Source organism: Maylandia zebra, linkage group LG10 (assembly GCF_041146795.1).
Source record: "Maylandia zebra isolate NMK-2024a linkage group LG10, Mzebra_GT3a, whole genome shotgun sequence".
Classification (NCBI taxonomy): Eukaryota; Metazoa; Chordata; class Actinopteri; order Cichliformes; family Cichlidae; genus Maylandia; species Maylandia zebra.
The window spans coordinates 3610082-3629250 of record NC_135176.1 but is presented as its reverse complement, the minus strand read 5'-3'; the positions used below and the strand labels follow the sequence as shown (position 1 = coordinate 3629250).

Below are 19169 nucleotides of genomic sequence, written 5' to 3'. Positions count from 1 at the left end.
TCCAAACATAACACCTTGCTGATTTAGCCAGGTAAAAAAGCCATTTATGTGACACAAAACGGAGTTTCAACATAGCTAAACCATTAACTTCACAGTACACCCCGCTGGTTACTCCAGAATTTAAGTAAATAGCAGCTGCTCTGTTACTGTTGAAAGTGGGAGGCCCGACATTCATTTCGAGATGTGCGCACTCAGCTGTAAAATGCTTTGGTGAGTCACCGGTAAACAACAGCATGAGCAGTCACAACAAATAGTTGCTGCTATTTAGCATGTTGAGAATGTGACATTAGACAGATTACACATGTCTGTCATCTTGGAAGTGATTTATGCCAGACTGCTGTTTACCCACTATTGACTCACATGACTGATCTCTGGTAACCACATTAATGCTCAGGAGTAAAAAAAGAAGTACATGTAAAAACCAAGCCAGCTTCTTGGCACTGGTAAAAATTTGCATTTGTGTCCATGAGAATAAATCACTCTGACTAGTGTGCACAGAAAATGAGAAATGTGTGTATTCATGGCAGGATCCTCTAATCTGTTACACTGTTCAGTGCAACCAGGATTCTCACTTTCATGAATAAGTCACTTTTACAGGAAATGTTGACTGCAGTCCTGCTCCTTAAGTGCATGTGAATGTTTAATAGTGATCAGCCATACAGGATAAAATGCTTGACCAAACAATTATATGTAATATTGTAAACACCACAAGCAAACCCAAAGAGCTTTAACTAATATCAAACCAAAATGTGTTTAGCTGTAAACATACTTTTACAAAGACAGTGGTATAAACCTATATTCATTTACATGCAGTTATTAATTTCATTCATACAACTGAAGAAAAGACAGAAGTGGTGAGCATGATCACGGTGCATATCAGTGCTTCAGATGGGACACCCGCCGTCTACCAGGGCCTCCTGGGCTGCCTTCAGGGTCTCCCGCTTCACACACTTCCAGTAGCCAGAGATGCCATTTTGAGGCTGCACCTGAGGGCAAGACACTGTGCATCACACCAACGGTTCTGGGAGACGAGCATTAGCATGCAGCCTAGGAGTGATATGTAAAATATCTATTGCTAATAAACAATTTGTATTTTTGCCATGATTAAAGTCAAATGATGGCAGTTGTTTCTACAGTACATGTAATCCCAGCGACACCAATTAGGATGTAAATATATGACATGTTGAGCAGTGTGCCCACTACTTTAACTCGCTTTGGTTAGCTAATTAAGGGGTGGATGTAGCTCAGGAGATAGAGCAGGTCCTCTACTGATCGGGAGGTTGGAGGTTCGATCCCTGGCTCCCCCAGTCTGTGTGCCGAATATCCTTGGGCATCCATCGGTGTGTGAATGATAGTTAGTAAGCACTTAAAAGCATAGAAGACAGTGCTTGTGTAAATGTGACATGTTGTATAGAGTGCAATAAGAATCAGTTTATGTAAGGAAAATAAATACAACTCTTAGTTAAATGAGACACACTCATGTCTGCTAAAAATAAAAGTTGACCTAGGCTGGCCAGAAGAGCTGGAATGCTCCACCGTCTCCTCGGCTGTCTGTACAACAGTGAAGCCAGAATATTTTGAAAGCAGATCCTGCAGTTAATCGACTTAAGCACCATTTCACACGATGCTTTATTCAGTAGATTTATGGCCGGCTCAATAAAAGTAAAAAAAATGATTAATGATGATCCTTAAAACAGCAATAGAAAATGAAGCTTACTAACTGAATTTTACAGAAGCCTGAACGGAATTAGATCAGTAACATAGCTCATCATCTGGATTCAGAAAGCTTGTAAACCTATGTTTTTCATGCGAGGCAGCAACTGGACGAGAATCAGATTTTCTTACAGCAGCGCGACGTTCAGAGTTCGACAGTGGAGTTAACAGACTGCTGCTGAAAATTCAAAACATTTTAGCAGGTTATGCTTCTAATGAACATTTGCAGATGTATGCCACTATTGTTTTAGTTGATCGTTTCCAGGAATGGTCGGATGATTTGTCGCTATAAATTCTGGGACGGCAAGTAAGCACTGAAGCGCCTTGGTTAGTATTCAGAGAATTCAAACACTTCTTCTTATGGCTGCACAGATACGTCAGCGTCACTTCACTCCTTAAACAAAATGAACAACTGGAACAGACCCTGAGATGGATGGACCTTGGCAACCAAAAGCTAACAGTCCAGTCTAATATGTTCATGTGCCCTTTTTAAATAAACTTGTGTAAGTAAGTAGTTCTTAGTGATAGACAATGTTGCACATGGATGACATGAGTTAACGATGTGCCTTAGTGTTTGTGTACTTCAGTGTGATCTACACTACAGTTAGAGGAGCACTGACGATCTTTGATAAGTGTCTTATATCTGTACCCACACATCAGGCTTTTACAGTTTTATATTTAACACATGGAGGTGAGAGAGGCATTCACTTCACTTAAACATGGTGACAAAGTAGAAAAGTCAGTGTTTTATGGACACAAAACAGTCTAAGAAGATGGGGAGAGTACCTTTAGACCCCGCAGTACTCGGTCATTCATCACACCAATGAACTCCTTGTGGCTCAGGCAGTTGTCTCCATCTATGTCGAAAAGCTTAAACACTGTGTCCAGCACGTTCTCGGAGAGTTCGTGGCCTGTGGCAATCGTCACAGCTCGCTTGAACTGGGCTGTAGGGAGAAGAAAAAAAAAAAAAAAAATCTATGTCTGGAAGATTGGAAGAAAACTACAGACTGATCTAACCGACAGAGAAACCGTACCCATGCCCACAGGACGGTTGGCTTCTGTGACCATTTTCATTGAGAAGGCAAAATCTTCCAGGTTGTTGGTGAACAGGCAGAAGGCTTTGAACTCATCGAATGCGATACTCTACAAAAGAAAACATGACAGCTGACTTTCAGGCCACAGCAAATCCTATTCTGACGGCACCGAGTGGAGGAAGCGTGCTTGTACCTGACCCGCCGGTATCTTCTTCCTCATGTTTTCCCAGTAGACTTCATTGTCTTCTTCGTTGGTGTAGTGTAGCAGCCATTCTGCAAAGTCTTCCCTCCGCATGGTGTCCATACCTTTGGAAAACTGCAGAAACTCCATCTCCTGGACTTCAGCCTGTAGGTCCTCCATGAACCTGAACAACAAAGACTAATTACAAAGAAGGCTGACCCACCAGTGTTCTCCTGCTGAGGTTTGCCAGCGACACAGGTGAAGACCACACAGTGAAGTCCAACATTTTTATATTCAAATGAAAGGAAAAAAGAAAAGAAAAAGAAAACAACTATATAAAAAGGTGAAATTCCACAAAAAGTAACAGTGGAGTGATAAAGTAAAGACAAATTCAGCACAGTGAGGTCTTCTGGTATCCTCAGCCTCAAGTACAGCTACATAAAGTTAGGTAATCATAATTGCTACATCCTTATTCCATTAGGGATTGGCTGGCCTGTCACAGCACCTTTCTAGTTATGGACCACTCAAAGCACAGACTACAGTGGAGTCACAGTGGACCGGTCAAGTAAAGAGAAACTGAAAAGGTCAACAGGGAAAACCCCACAAAATACACAGATTTATATCAGAACATCAGTGGCTTAGTAGCACATCTGGCTCATAATTAATCAAAATTCACAGGTGATTGTAATGTGTGAAGTATAGATTCTTTTGGTCATTTGGTTGGCTGTATTTCACAACCATATAAAAGTATCTGAGTTAGTCAGAAGTAACATGACAACATGCCAGAAAGGTCCAGACAGACTTGGTACCGGGCCGTGAGACTTGAGGCTCGGGCGTGAAATTTATGGTTTTCAGTGTTTTTTATCGTTAACTCTGTTTCCCTGGGTCTTTTCCCGTGTTGGAGTTGTGTGTCTTATTTTGAAAGAAATATTTACGCGTCACCATAGCGACCAGAGAGCATTAAGGGGCAGAGATGAGGATGTTACTCTCGATGTTATTGGCACATTTCAGGAGGACGCTGCTCATGAAGTTACACAATTACACAGTGAATTCACGTTTATTATTATATTTACAAAATACCACTGTTTTTGTCTCAGTCATATTATTTTATTTTGTTGTATTTATCCGTGACACCTTAAAGGCCGGTCCGTGAAAATATTGTCTGACATTAAACCGGTTTGTGGTGCAAAAAAGGTTGGGGACCGCTGGTTTAGACAACTCAAAATGTGATGTCCACATATGTGGACACCAGGTCCTAGGAGGTTAACACATAAGATTTATCACCATGAAGAATCTTAATAAGTGGAAGAAGATGGGTAGCTGGATAAGGAATCTTCTGTTAACCATTGAATATTGTTCAGAAGTTAGAATTTGGTCAGTTTAAGTAAGGCAAGGCAAGGCAAGTTTATTTGTATAGCACAATTCAACAACAAGGCGATTCAAAGTGCTTTACAGAGACATTAGAAACAAGAACAAATAAAAAGCATGATTTAAAATTGAATAAAACAAGCAAATAAACTAACTAACTAATTAACAAACAAACAAACAAACAACAGTATATAAAATCAAAACAGATAAAATCAGAACAGTAGATAAAATCAGTAGTTAAATGCAAGTTTTGAAATTTAAGCTTAAAGTGTGGATTTGGTGCTTTATTCAAATGCAGCTGAGAACAGGTGAGTCTTCAACCTGGATTTAAATAAACTGAGTGTTTCAGCTGATCTGAGGCTTTCTGGGAGTTTGTTCCAGATATAAGGAGCATAAAAGCTGAATGCAGCTTCTCCATGTCTGGTTCTGACTCTGGGAACTGATAAAAGACCGGATCCAGATGACCTGAGGGATCTGGATGGTTCATACTGGGTCAGGAGGTCATTGATGTATTTTGGTCCTAAACCATTCAGAGCTTTATAGGCCAGCATCAGAACTTTAAAGTCTATCCTCTGACGGACAGGCAGCCAGTGTAAAGACCTCAGAGCTGGACTGATGTGGTCCACTTTTTTGGTCTTAGTGAGGACTCGAGCAGCAGAGTTCTGAATGAGCTGTAGTTGTCTGACTGATTTTTTAGGTAGACCTGTAAAGATGCTGTTACAGTAATCAAGCCTACTAAAGATGAATGCATGGACTAGTTTTTCCAGGTCCTGTTGAGACATCAGATCTTTTATCCTTGATATATTCTTGAGGTGATAGTAAGCTGACTTTGTTATTGTCTTAATGTGTTTTTCTAAGTTTAGGTCTGCATCCATCACTACACCCAAATTTCTCGCCTGTTTTGTGGTTTTTAGATGTATAGATTGAAGTTCTCTGGTGACCTGTAATCGTTTTTCTTTGGCGCCAAAGACTATTACCTCAGTTTTGTTTTTGTTTAGCTGGAGAAAATTGTGGCACAACCAGTCATTGATTTCCTCAATGCATTTACCAAGAGCCTGTACAGGGCCTCTGTCTCCTGGTGACATTGTGATATATATTTGTGTGTCATCTGCATAGCTGTGATAGTTTATTTTGTTGTTGTTTATAATCTGTGCCAGTGGGAGCATGTAGATGTTAAACAGAAGGGGTCCCAAAATGGAACCTTGGGGAACTCCACATGTGATACTTGTCTGCTCAGATGTGAAGTTACCTATTGATACAAAGTATTTCCTGTTTTCTACGTATGTTTTGAACCAGTTTAGTACAGTTCCTGAAAGACCTGTCCAGTTCTCCAGTCGTTTGAGTAATATGTTGTGGTCAACTGTATCAAATGCTGCACTGAGATCCAGTAAAACTAGGACTGACATTTTTCCACTGTCTGTATTCAGACATATGTCATTAAACACTTTGGTCAGAGCGGTTTCAGTGCTGTGGTTCTGTCTAAAACCTGACTGGAAGGCATCGTAGCAATTATTCTGTTTTAAGAAGTAACTGAGCTGTTGAGAAACTGCTTTTTCAATGATCTTACTTAAAAACGGGAGATTTGAGATCGGCCTGTAGTTGTTCATTTGTGTCTTGTCAAGATTGTCCTTTTTCAGTATAGGTTTGATTACAGCAGTTTTTAGTGATTCTGGAAACACACCTGATAATAAAGAAAAGTTGACGATCTGTAACAGGTCTGACTCTAAAGTCTTTGAGACCTTTTTGAAAAAACTTGTTGGCAGGACATCTAAACAGCAGGAGGAGGAGTTCAGTTGACCTAAGATGTCCTCCAGGTCTTTGCTGTTAATAGGTTGAAACTGTTTCATGGTGTTTAAACAGTTTTTTGGTGGACACAGTACATATCCTGGATCTGCTGTTGATGTACCAATTGCTTGTCTAATTTTTTGGATTTTTTCAGTGAAGAATTTGGCAAAGTCATTGCAGGCCATGGTCGAATGAAGTTCAGCTGCCACTGACACAGGAGGGTTTGTTAGCCTGTCAACTGTAGAAAATAAGACCCGAGCATTATGTAGTATGCATTAGAGTTGTACTATGAAAATGACAAATATGATCTTGACCCCAGTTTGAATGAAGACCCATGAGGTAATCACTGTTAGCACGTGTCACTAAAATCTGATCAAAAGCTATCGGAGAAGCAAAAATTCTTATGAACTGCGAATAGATGGAAAGATGACGACTATCTCGCTATGGTATGAGCTCAACACTCCTTTGGCTGGATGAGTTAAATTGGGCAGAAAGAATGTGTGCTCCTGAAACACGTGGAGAACTTAAGTTTCTTTCTCTCTCCTTTTTTTTAAAGAAAGCAGTTCAAGCCTAATATGAGCTTTACTGTTCTTTTCCTTGCCTTTGCCTAACGACATGTTCAAACAGTATTTCTACATGCAAAGGATTTAGGGAGCGTCTACATCCCTTACAGGTGAGATTCAAATATTGACAATGTCTGAGATTTCAAAAAGACAGAAATGTTACATTGTAAAATTTGTATACAGAGCTGCTACTTATGAAAAAGAAAATGTCATGTGCTCTGTAGTACATGACTGTGATTATTAGGGGGTATCCCTACCGGCAGAAGTCCTTATACTGCAACTTGTTGTCCCCTTTCCTTCCAAAGAAGTAGGCCTGTAGTGTTGTGTTCACACCTTCTCCTTCTTCTGTGGTTTTCTGGGTAACATGCAGACAGTGTTCAACAACATCATGTGTGTTAACATTCAAAGTGAAGTGGCAGAAATGACACCATAATACTGATGAAAACCCCCAAAACAAAACATGCTAATGTTTGAGGTAGAACTAGAGTAATATACAAAGTGTGTCAAGAAGAGTCATCTGATTTCATAGTGTTTTGGTGAGAATGGAAGCACATACTGTTGGAAAGACAGGATTTGTGAGTATCACATAGCTGTACACATTTGACGTGTTTGAATATTGAATGGACATATGCCGTGCATCCAGAGGGAAACACATTGAGCACTTGTGAAAATTATAAGTTTTGCATGTAAAAGTGTAAAATCAACCATGTATTTTAAAATTTTCTGCAAACTTTTGAAAACAGATGATTCTTTCTGGTCCTCGGCCAGTGTTATCAGCCTGTATGTTTTCAACTAGCCCATCAACCAATGAACACTCACCTCTGTAGTATCTATCGGGGCTCGCAGTTTAGTTTTTCCCATGATTTTCTTGAGCTTCAGCAACAAAAAGAAGAAATAAATTAAATTTAAGTTAACCAGTTAATCAAAATAACTAGTTGTACTGAAAATGTTTGGCTGTCCAAGTGTGAGCAACATCCTACATTATCAAACAGACAATACAAAAAACAAACAAATAAAAAACAGCATGTTTGAAAAGGGGTTTCTCTTTACAACAGTCACAAGACAAGTCCAAACAAATATAAAGCTGTGGTACAGTTCACTTATCAAGTTAGAGATGTGGCTTTCATGTAATCACATGATAGAAACCAGAGCAGATGAGAATCCATGCACTTCTACTTTTCACTAAATGCCTTTGGCTTGTTCACCAAGTCATAACATGAAACTATAACAAGGTGAAGGACGTGCCAACATGCAGTCTAAAACAAAAGCCCATCGTTCTAAGCCTGAGTGCTACACAAATCTTCTCTGTCTGGTTGAAAAGTCAAAGAAAAAAAAAAAAAAAAGTCAGGTGACTTTAAATAAATCCACTAAACTCAAGCAGCGACAGATAAAACACAAGACTCGAGCAGCTACAGCTCTCCCTCACCTTCACGTGGTGCCTTGGTTCATACTTACAACTGCAGGAGTTGTAGCACATGAGGAAGCGTTAAAAGTGGCGACAGTTTGAAATTAAGTGCACACAGATATTTAGAACAAATATTCCTGTATAATAAGTCCGCCCATGAATTTACTGCTTCATTATGATCTGTTATAATCTACTTCTGCTTTTATTGTCAACACATCCTAACACATCACAGCTCTTACTTTCAAAAACTCCTTTTTGTCCACATGCTCGTTGCCATCAATGTCGAGCATTTTGAAGGCTATATCAAATCCAGTGCGCGGCTCTGCAATAACAATGTAGGGCAGTTATGTAGTTATGTCATGTAGACAAAGAGTATCAGAAATAAACAGTCCAGAATGGAGTGAACCAGTCAGCACAATATCTCCTGCAGGAGCTTGGACTATTGGAGAGACTTACTGGTCAGGATGGACAGCAGGAACAGATACTCTGTGTAGGATATCAAACCTGTGAGAGATAAAATACACTGTGCTGCATTTCAGATAACAAACAGGGGGACACACTGACAAAGAGGATTATCATTAAACATGAAAAGGTGGATTGTTGATGGTCTGCTGACAGGTTAAAGCGGACCTCTCATTTTCTTTATATTTTGCAAGGAAAATGGGAAATAGGCCATTTACTGAAACGTGCAAACATGCAAGCAAATGCAGAACATAAGATGAAACCAGAGTTTGTAGACATTGTAACCTTAATGCCCGGGATTACTTCTGATTGGATCTCGTCTCTCCAGAACATTTACATCTCGTTTTTAATCATAGACAACACATTTTATCACTGTGCATTCATTTTTATCTAGTTATCGTCCTGTTGTCATCAGGAAAAACAGTCAGTGAAATGAACACCACGGCTGACATGCAGCCCCAAAACGTGACAAATCCTCCAAAACGCCTGAGGTTTTTAATAGATGCATCAATTTTGAAATCCTACGCCTTGTTCTTGAGTTATTGCATTCACACACTCATGACAATGCCCCATCACTCTTTTACAGCTGAGGGTAAAAACGTTTCTCTAAAAATTATCAGCTACGAGCCCTGGACTGAAAATGACTGACAAAAGCAGCCAATGTCCAAAGAAAACCTTTTGAAAGACTTCTGAAAAACCTGGAGAACTACTGCTCAACAACACCTTTAAAAAATGATAAAAGGAGCTGGTGATCATTCTGGTGTTATAGTGAATAGAGAAATTGGGGGGAGGATTTAAACAGATGATCCACCTGACAATTAAAAGGTATGGCATTGCAGTCCCCTTTGAGAACTTACCTTTATCTCCCAAGTTTCTGAAGAGATCATTACCAGCACGAGCTTTAGAGGCAGCCACCAGCATACCGTTCACATCCTGCCGGGATAAAACGAACCATTAGCCTAAAGAAAAGTCTGCATGTGCAGGTTACACACTGCTAGGAAGTTAATGTACCTGTTTGGTTAAAATTTTCTTTTGCAGCTTTCCTGCAAAAACCAGAGAAGATGTGTTGATAACAGAACAGCACAAAATTATTCAATAACAGGCACGAGGCAAGCCGCGCACGTGAAGTTGTTCCATGCACACAACAAACTACTCTGTTTTGCTTTGTGGGAACATGGAGGTTCCTCTTCCCAGTCAGAACTGCACTCAGTCTTCTCGTACTGCTACTACATACAGATGGTCTAGTCCAGTCTTACTGACACATGAAAGCACTGTACACCATAGGCCACACTCACCCATCCCCACACACACAGCATTTTTTTTATTAGTTAAACACAGTAAACATGAGCAGTTTAAGTTTCACTATATTCGCATTAGAAAGATTCACAAAATAAGGGCACTGTTCTTTGACATACATGACACATAGTGGGGATGAAAAAGTATTTAGCAAAGTTAAATCTACCATTTGACCTGGCAAATTACATCCTATATATATTTAGTTAAGAAAGAACAGGGATGTAGATTATGGAAGGCTTTGAGCTGTTTGACATGTTGTACGCTGTATGAGCTGCTTACGATCAACTTTCTCCAGCATCACAGAGAATAGGAAGTCTCTGGGGGTCATGTAGGGCTCCTCTTCATGGACGACTGAGGCAAACTGGATGAAGCGGATTTTCCTTGCAGACATCTGGGGAGCTGCATCTTCCTGCAACAGCACAAGGAGCACAAACACCAATGTAAGCTACAGAACACGTTCGACAGCACCTCCCTTTATATGTTTAATGATTAAATGGACAAATGAGTGGTTAGTTCAAAATTAATTTTATTAAATTATATCTAATAAGTCAGACGAACAGATTCACTGTGTATAAGTACAAACAGTTTCAGTGAGCACCGCTAGGGGGCACTAATTGACACTATGAATTTGGACGGTCTTTTTGTAGATATCCAACTAACATTATTGTGTCGCTTGTACTTGTAATTACGAAACATCGTACTTTAAAGGAACACAGACAGGTATATGAGCGGTACTGTTCGTTTGCGGTGAATTTTGACGACAGAAACTTTCTGAAGTGTCTACTTACTTTTTCTTCCTTAGCATAAACGGCGAAGGGCAGAGTCCTGTTGTTTACATGATACCGGTAATAACAGACAACCCCGGTGCCAATTACAGAGGCCACAATGCCGCGACCGACAGTACGGTACTGTGCGAAGGTTTTCAGAGATCGAGGGCTCCTCAAGACACCCCTCAGGAGAGCGGTAACTTTCCCCCAGGTGGCCATTTCCAGGAAGCTAACTCGCTAGCTGGCTAAACTGCGTTCGTCTTAGCAAAGCGAGGCCACGCCCCCTCTCCAGCCGTGATAGGTAAGGACTAGATGACGTGAAGCCGTCAGCGCCGGATTGTAGAGTTCACCTTTTTAGAAGAACACTTTTGAGAAAATATTATATATAATTGTAAAAGACACTTCATCTGGATTGTTTACAGAGCTGTGGCAACACATAGAAAAAGTAGCTTATGCCTAATATTATTTTAAAAAGTCAGATAAACAAGCTTAAAAATCTCGAAATAGCCTTTATTGAGTTTTTAAAATAACCGAATATGCATTTTTATTTCAAAAGTAAACAAAAAATAATCAAACATATAACATGTCTCAGTTTTTGGGGCCTCAGGTCCAACATTCAGATTATATAAACTCTATACTGGCCCATGATTGGCCAAAGCCCTGCTGGTACATCAGATATATATATATATATATATATATATATATATATATATATATATATATATAGAGAGAGAGAGAGAGAGAGAGAGAGAGAGAGAGATTCCAAGGCCTGAAGGCTGCCTGTCACAGGCTGTATATCACCCAGGTACAGACCGAAGAGGAAGGAGTGGAGCAAAGGTCAAGATCCATTTAATTTAACCACTCCTCATTCCTAGACTATAATGTCACAGAGGGCATGTTCTCTGGTGAAACTAGACTACCTGAAACAGTGTCTGCTGAATTGTTACTGTAGTCTTGTTTTGGTTTAAAATACAATTGCATTGTAATAATATATAAGAGAAAAGATGCATTGTTTTAGTGCAATTTATCAAACAGAGTCAATATGTATCAAGTATCTTAGAACAAGAAGAGGTCCAGGATTTATTTTTGAAAGCAATCATCAAATCTGTGTCAGAATTCCAGAAAAGATTATCGGGAACATATTAATGCGCCGTGAAGATCTATAAAAAATGTGTTCACACCTACAGAGGGGGAAAAAAGACAATAGCAAAATGAAGGGATGAACAGATTTTATGAGACAAAACCACATTTCATATTTTCACAGATACATACTGGCAGATGTAGCTTTACATTCTTCAAATATACATCGAATTGTGCAGATTTTGTGCCGCACTGTGTACATGGATGTCTTTAGAACAGATCCTGCATCACTGCTGCTCTTTCTCACCGTGCACAGGGCTGCACTTGAGTGCCCCAAAAAATTGCACAAACCTTTATTTTTACTCACATTAATTATTCACATCTGTCCAATTTTTTTGATGCACCGTATGCTGCTTGGATAGGAGAACTTTAGTTGGTTGCTCTAAGAAAAAGCCAAGAATACAGTATACATCTTTTGTTGTTGTTGGTACTCTGGTTACTGTGTGTACAGAAGGAGATGTAAAGCATTTGGATGACTTCTCAGTATGGATACAGTCTGGAGCCCTTCAGCAACGATTCCTTCTTGCAGCAAAGTGTCAGTATGAAGGCTCCTGCAGCTCATTCCCATGAGGAGCGCAGTACACTCAAAGACTAACCCTATGTTTAATGAAGGTTTCGGCCATGTTTACATAATCCATAAATACTTTATTGTATGTTACTGTTATATGCAAATTACAACCACCACATTTGTTACACAACCTTAGAAGGCTTCAGCATGGAGAATATGAAGTTGTTACTGCTGCTGCTACCTTGTGACGATAATGCTCTGGCTTTTCAGCTCAACTCTGAGAAGAAAGACGGTAATAAACCACTCGTTTATCTTGTAGTTGAAATCAGTGTGTGGTGTCAGTGGGTGTGTGCAGGTATGCGTGTGTCCACATCAATTCCACGTCAAGTTTTGCATCAGCAAGTTTGGAGGTTTATTTAATGTCATAGCAGCAAGTTTTAATGTAAGGTAACAAAGACATACACACATGTAAGACCATCAATCAATGAAGGAAACAGATTTTTGCACATTTTTTTTCTCTTCAGTCACGTTTATGCTGCCTATTTAGTTCGTTGACTGCTGTAACATAGTGGAAAATACCCCCCCACCCCCCTCCCCCTATGTGTTTCATAAAAGTAATGGGAAGCAAACATTTCAAATGCACATGGTAAGGCAGGCTAAGTATCTGCCACGAATCAGAACAATCACAGCCACATGAAAATACCAAAGCATCTAATTAGATGACTGAGAATATGTATTGCAACGGCAGACGAGTGTCAGGTCAAACAAAACATTATTCATGATTAAAGGACCAACTGTTTCCCGCTGTTCCAGCAGATTTCATGACATGGCACTTATGTAAAAGCAAACAGTGTGTGACAAATAAAAAACAAAAGAACATTCACATTGTAGCAAAACTTCTCTGTTCGCAATCTTGTAATGTGAAAGTGGACTTTTGGTGTTTTCAGAAAGGAAGACTGTTAAGAAGTCATTTTACACAACTGAAGAAGTGCAATTCGACAGTATGGAAAAACTTTGTGTTGCGAGTCATTCTCACAGCACAAATTTCAGGAGATTCGCAGTTTCTCATTAGCTCCAAAATAAGCACTGTAAAGACTATTTGGACCTATGTGTGGAAAAATAACTCACATATACGACAAACGAGCACTATTTTATAAAACAAAATAATCACTGTGATGACAAAATACTTTTATTCCCTGAGCAGCAGGTAGTGAACTGCCCAGGCTAGTTGATCCTGTTGTGTGTGTAATCCATAAACTGAGCACACCTCCCACAGTAACACTGGCTACTCAATCAGCTAATATTACATGGGGCAACTCTTCAGTCTGATATAATAAATATATGCATATAAAAATACAACAAGCATACCTACAGTACACCTGCTGCTCTTCCCCAGTACAACGTATTTAATACATCTAGATACTGGTGTACTTGTATATACACTGTGATAATTAATAGTGACTCCTAATTTGCATAATTTGTATTTAAATGTAATAAACATTAATATATTTGAGTGATGACTGATTTTATTTGTGGATTAATACAAATGTTTTAATTTTTACCGATTCAGAGTATGGTTTTATTAGAGCACAGGTTTTATTGGTATACATACAAAGATAGGTCTATACACTTCATGACTTACATGTAACTCGTCTTTGACAAATAGATTCCAATTGCTTTGAAGGTCAAACGAAGGACAAAGGGCACAGAGAGGTCTCGTCTCTCACACACCTGCTCAGGTTTTGACATTATGGGGAGGGGGGTACCTGAAATCAGTACATTCTGTGGAAAAGAAATAGCAGTGATACAGTACAAACAGCAGCAGGGCCATTTGGCTTCTTCCTCTCATGCTTACTGCAGAGAGAACACAACTCTGCTTTTTCAAACAACCCTCGGGATTTTGAGAAGTCGTCTATGACAGCAAATACAACCCACCCACCCGCTCACATTAGATTATTGCAATTTCAGTGCTGCCTGATTTATGCCAAGAACACAGAAATAAAGGCAAGTTTAACAGGTGCACTAAGACTATTTCATGCAATGTTCTGATTTTTTGTCATGTACACAAAGGGATCGTCTCAGGCTTAGTGTTACTTTGAGCGTTGCCACTTTGAACATGCCTTGGGGTGATGGATCAGAATTTGAAGGGATGCTCTTCTCTGGACACGGATCGTTACGGATAAATCATAATGAGAATCAGAAGAAGTGAAAAGAAAAGAACTGTGGAAATGACACCAGTGAAGTCAGTTGGTAACACAAGCATTCCGTTATATTAAGATGAGTCAAAGCTAGCCATGTGTCGGGATTAAATGTCACTATGATTAGTATACAGATGTGTCAAGTGTTTAAGGTGCACAACTGCCTGGAGTAAGCTTACGTGGAGGTGACAAAAAAATGAGAGAATTTACAGCTGCTTCTACATTACTTCTTATTTCCTTTCCCCCATTTCTCTCACCGACAAAGAGGAAACATAAAAAAGTATATTGCTTCAAAAACATTTTTCTTTTTTTACTATTGAGAAACATTTCATTCGCCACTTCTCAGGTTTGTCTAGATAGACAGAGCATTACATTATCAGTCAAAGATACATAAACAAAGATGCTGTGAATCCGAGAGATTAAACGATCAACAATAGGAAGTGACAGTGACTAATTCTTGGGACCATTTGTTGGAGTCTGTCTGCCTGTTTGTCCACCCGGCCGGCCTCCTATCTACCAGCAGGTGGCCCACCGCAAGCACTGATGTATTTCCTGGGTGAAGGGGGAGAGGCTGAGAGATTAGTCTGTCACAGTTACAATAGTCAATCAAAGGACCGTGGCCTCGGTGTGTTCCAGCTGTGTGACCGAGGACCTGCAAACCTAACTGCACATGCTCTCCATCCATCCCTGCCTCCTATGCTGTTTGTCAGTGAGTAGCAGTAAAACAAAAAAGGGCTTCTCATTTGCTCTTTCCAGACGTGCTGGAGCCCCCCGCCCCACCCTCCAGCTTGTCAGCAATTTCAGATGTGTCTAACTTCTCAGAGCCGTCGCCTTTCTCTGATCTCTCCTTCTCAGACCTCTCCTCCCCCTCTACAAGCTCGGACCTCTCTGACCTGGCGTCTGCATCTCCCTCCGACTTCTCCTTCCTCTCAGAGCGGTCAGGATCCATAGATGAGGTGCCTGGCTTATCCCACGTGCCCATGGCCTCGTGCTCAGCTATACAGGTGGTGATAGTGGAAGTCCATGCCTTTAGGTCCTCCTACAGAGACCAGGATCAGACAGAGAGCTTATATAAGGAGTCTGCTCATCATATAATGCTTTTTTCTCTTTGCATTTGATTCATTGTGTGGTTTGGGATTTACACATCGCATTGTTACGCATCCAAATCTGAGCCTGCAGCAGATATATGCAAACCATCCAGCTGAAACGCTACATTTTCTTTATTTGAATAAAGTGTCTTCAGGTGGGAAACAATGTAATCAAATTTGCCTTTGACTGAAGGTTGCACCTCTTCTTATTACATCAGTGGTTTGTGGCTTTGTGCCGCACCTCATTCACACAAACCGAACCCATCAATTACTAAGTGGAAAGAGTTCAAACTATAAAGACAGAACCAAGAGTAGAAGAAGTATTTAGGTTCTGTACATGCCAAATACTGCAAGAATGTAAAATGAAGTATTTTCATTTCATTTACTTAAAATTGCACTTGATCTAAGGGACTGAGAGATGGTTAATGTGTTGTGGAGGATTGTTTCCTGCTGCTGCTGGGATCATTGTGCTGTTGCATGACCCTATTTGAGTCAGGCTTTAGTGGTTGGACACATGAGCTCATATTTGACCCTAGAATATTTCTGGATACGACGCAACTCAAAGTGTTCACATCACTGCAAAACAACTTCAAAACATTTGGAAATGGCTTCATAATCATTCCAAGAATGATGGGCACCAGTAATTATTTCACTAAGATCATTGCTGATGTCTTTCCCTTTTTGTGTTAACATGCACTTGAATGGTCCAAACAGTCAAAACGTCAGTATTTATAGAGCTGTTCACACTTGCTCAAGATCTATTAATCTATTAACACATTTGATTAGCAGGACCTGCCTGCAACCTACCCTTTAATTCATATGGAAGCAGTAACGGTGTACTTTTAACATAATGCTGACATAAATACTACACTGAATACTACACTCCCTAAGGAAATTATGTGGCTGCAGTGGCTTCAAGACAGTAACAGTAACAGACTGAACTAATTAAATAACACAATATATTACAAAGTTTACAAAATATAAGGAATAGCTCATATATATACAAATAGCTCAATTATAAATTTCCAGAATATTACAGAGGTTAGATATATATGACTGACATTTTACTCTAACCTGTAAAACTTTGTTATTTGTTATTTTCACTACAGAGCGTGTGCAAAAGGGTGTAACTATTGCACTGTGTACTGTGTATTAGATGGAGGAGTTGTACAAGGAGATAACCACAGGCAGGAATGATTTCCTGTGTCGCTCACTGGTGCATTTGTGTAACATCATTCTCTTGCTCAACATGCTCCTCTATGCTGTCCTTGTGTGATTTTAGTAATCCAGTGGCATTAAAAAGAGACAAACTGGTAATATTATAATCAAAATGTGTGAAAATGTGTTGGATACAAGTTAAAGAAACGTCATTCTGTTATCTGTGAAGTTCCATTAACAAACCAAAACCAACATTTCTGTTGTTCTAGATCTTCAGTACCCTGTTGTCAATAGTAACATATCACATACACATGTGGCCAGACGTTTACATAGACTCATCATGGGTATGAATGTTACGGTAATGGAATGATTATACAGCAAACATCTTCACTGACTTTAAAAACAACAACTAGGTTCACAGATGACAAATATCTTTGATGAGAAGATCCAGAATGCTAAATACAGGCTCAAATACACCCCTGCTACTATTTGGTGAAATATCTCTTAGCAAGCTGCAGGGACACCAGATGGGTTTTGTTCGCTATCAACAAGCAACAAGCTTCCAGCAGAACTGTGGTTGGGCATTTGACAACTCTTGTCAGATTTGGTAGAATTCATTCAAACTGGTTGGTTTTCTGGCCCTGCTTTTGAGCCCAGTCCATACATTTTCATGATGGTTGAGGTCAGGGGTGTTGAGTTTAAAGATGCTGATTTTGGAGCAGGGGCTTCTTTTTTGGTCAGAACCCTATTAGTCCAGTGGTGACACATCTGAATTACTTGTATTTATGTACAATTGTTTAAACTGATGATCTTGGAATGTGCTGTTGTTTAGAAATGCTTGTGTAAATCTTTAATCCTCATTTTTAGATATTTATCATGTTCCTTGGACGTTCCCTTTGTTGCAAGTATCGGTCAATCCAATGAGTGATGCCTTTTTATGCTGGTAAAGAGAAACTACCAACCAGTCATGATCACTAACAAGAAGTTAACAGGGCCTTGACCTATCAAGTTAAGACATTGAAGAGCCTTTAGCACCACTTATTAAAAGGTTTAAAGTGAGCTTATATGTATTATTTTGACAATTTTGAAAATAAAAATCCAAAAGAATTCAAACTTGTGCTCCTAGTTTTTGCCTTTTAATGTCATTAAAGACATATGCTGTATAATCGTTCCACCCTGAAACAAGAAAAAGCCAGAGAAACAATTAAAAGCCCAAAATGACCATGCCATTCATGCCCAAGGTGAGGGTATGTAAATTTCTGGCCAATACTTTATATAGTATTTACCTGAAAAGCGATTTCCTAAAACAGCTTGACAGTGTATTTTTAAACAAATGTTATTGAAACTGGAGTAAATAGTTGATTTGTTCGGCATATTTTGAGTCTGGTAGCAGGGCGACCTGTGCAGATCAGTGCCCACGTTTAAGGTAATGTTCAAGATAATGAAGGAAGGAGCCAGCCGGTGCAATGCTGTAGATTATTACTTTAATCAAAATTGTTTTTGCAGAACAATGAGCAGCAAATACATTTATTGATGATCTTTGTCTTTTCATGAGTTTGATAATGTACTGACTGATCAGAATGCTCCATGTCTTTAAGTTCTAACATACTAACACCAGTAAGTTAATTGACCTTACCAAGTTACAAATGTATCTTACCTCATCTTTTGCATGAAACACGAAGTTGTTTCCATCGTTCACTCTGTTGCACAGAAAATCAATAGGGACTTGTCAGTTTTTATGCATTTGCATGTATTTTATAGCCATGTGGTTAATCAATAATTTAAAATCTTTTAATAGGCAATAACCTTTAAAGACATATTACACTTTTCAATATAAACTCAGTAAAACCACAATTTGAAATCACAGTTACTGGCAATAAAATTTGCCATAATAATATGAATAATTCTTACTGAAGGATGAAGACATTTTTCTTCTTCTTGTATCCCATCGACGGATCAAACGAGCAGTTACTAAGGTCAACAGGAGGCTCTCCGTTGTATGTTGTGTTGTGGTTCCTGGCATCCTTATAGAAGGTCAGCTTTCCATCTTTCAGCACACAATATACGTTCACCCAGGACTTGCTGGAAAATCACAATGAGACATCAAACAGATTTGTAATGCATTTCTGCAGATAAGTTGGGTCACATCAGTTATTTTTGTTTCAAACAATACACATTTAAATTTTAGAATAACTAATAAAAATCAATGAAAATTTGCAATCAACCTGTCAAGCTCTCTGTTTTCCCAAATCAAATATGCCGTTAACCGAGATAAACCACTTGAATCAAACATGCAAATGAATCTTTGGAAAATCCTTTCTGCTGGTTTTGGAGGCAAAAATATTTAACTGTCCAAAAACATATAGATCTAACTATACTGTCGCTCTGTGTCATAACACATATATAGTGTGACTGACCAGGACTGAAAGCTAATCGTCGATGGTTTCTTCAAAGTTCATGACACATGCTAACATTGATAGCATTGATAACATGATAGCTGGAT

General features: G+C 39.3%; 2 protein-coding genes across 4 annotated transcripts in view; both read right to left on the bottom strand.

The window, feature by feature from the left end:
• Positions 1-619: 619 nt before the first annotated feature.
• Positions 620-10860, bottom strand: micu2 (mitochondrial calcium uptake 2). Its single transcript, XM_012921974.3, has 12 exons — positions 10596-10860; positions 10087-10216; positions 9523-9554; positions 9369-9444; positions 8506-8553; positions 8289-8371; positions 7464-7517; positions 6902-6999; positions 2941-3112; positions 2748-2856; positions 2500-2657; positions 620-986 (listed from the first exon to the last, which is right to left on the bottom strand). The coding sequence occupies exons 1-12, from the start codon at positions 10791-10793 to the stop codon at positions 885-887; spliced, it is 1260 nt and encodes a 419-aa protein (XP_012777428.2). The 5' UTR covers positions 10794-10860; the 3' UTR covers positions 620-884.
• Positions 10861-11786: 926 nt separating this feature from the next.
• The window catches only part of sptbn4a (spectrin, beta, non-erythrocytic 4a), a 33168-nt gene continuing 25785 nt past the window's right edge, over positions 11787-19169 (bottom strand). For all 3 annotated transcript variants that reach the window (XM_004561594.2, XM_004561595.2, XM_004561596.2), the window contains 3 exons: positions 18578-18748; positions 18324-18366; positions 11787-15459 (listed from right to left, as the gene is read on the bottom strand). In XM_004561594.2, the coding sequence (XP_004561651.1) occupies positions 15160-15459; positions 18324-18366; positions 18578-18748 (514 nt within the window). In that variant the 3' untranslated portion in view covers positions 11787-15159. The remainder of the gene's footprint in view (positions 15460-18323; positions 18367-18577; positions 18749-19169) is intronic.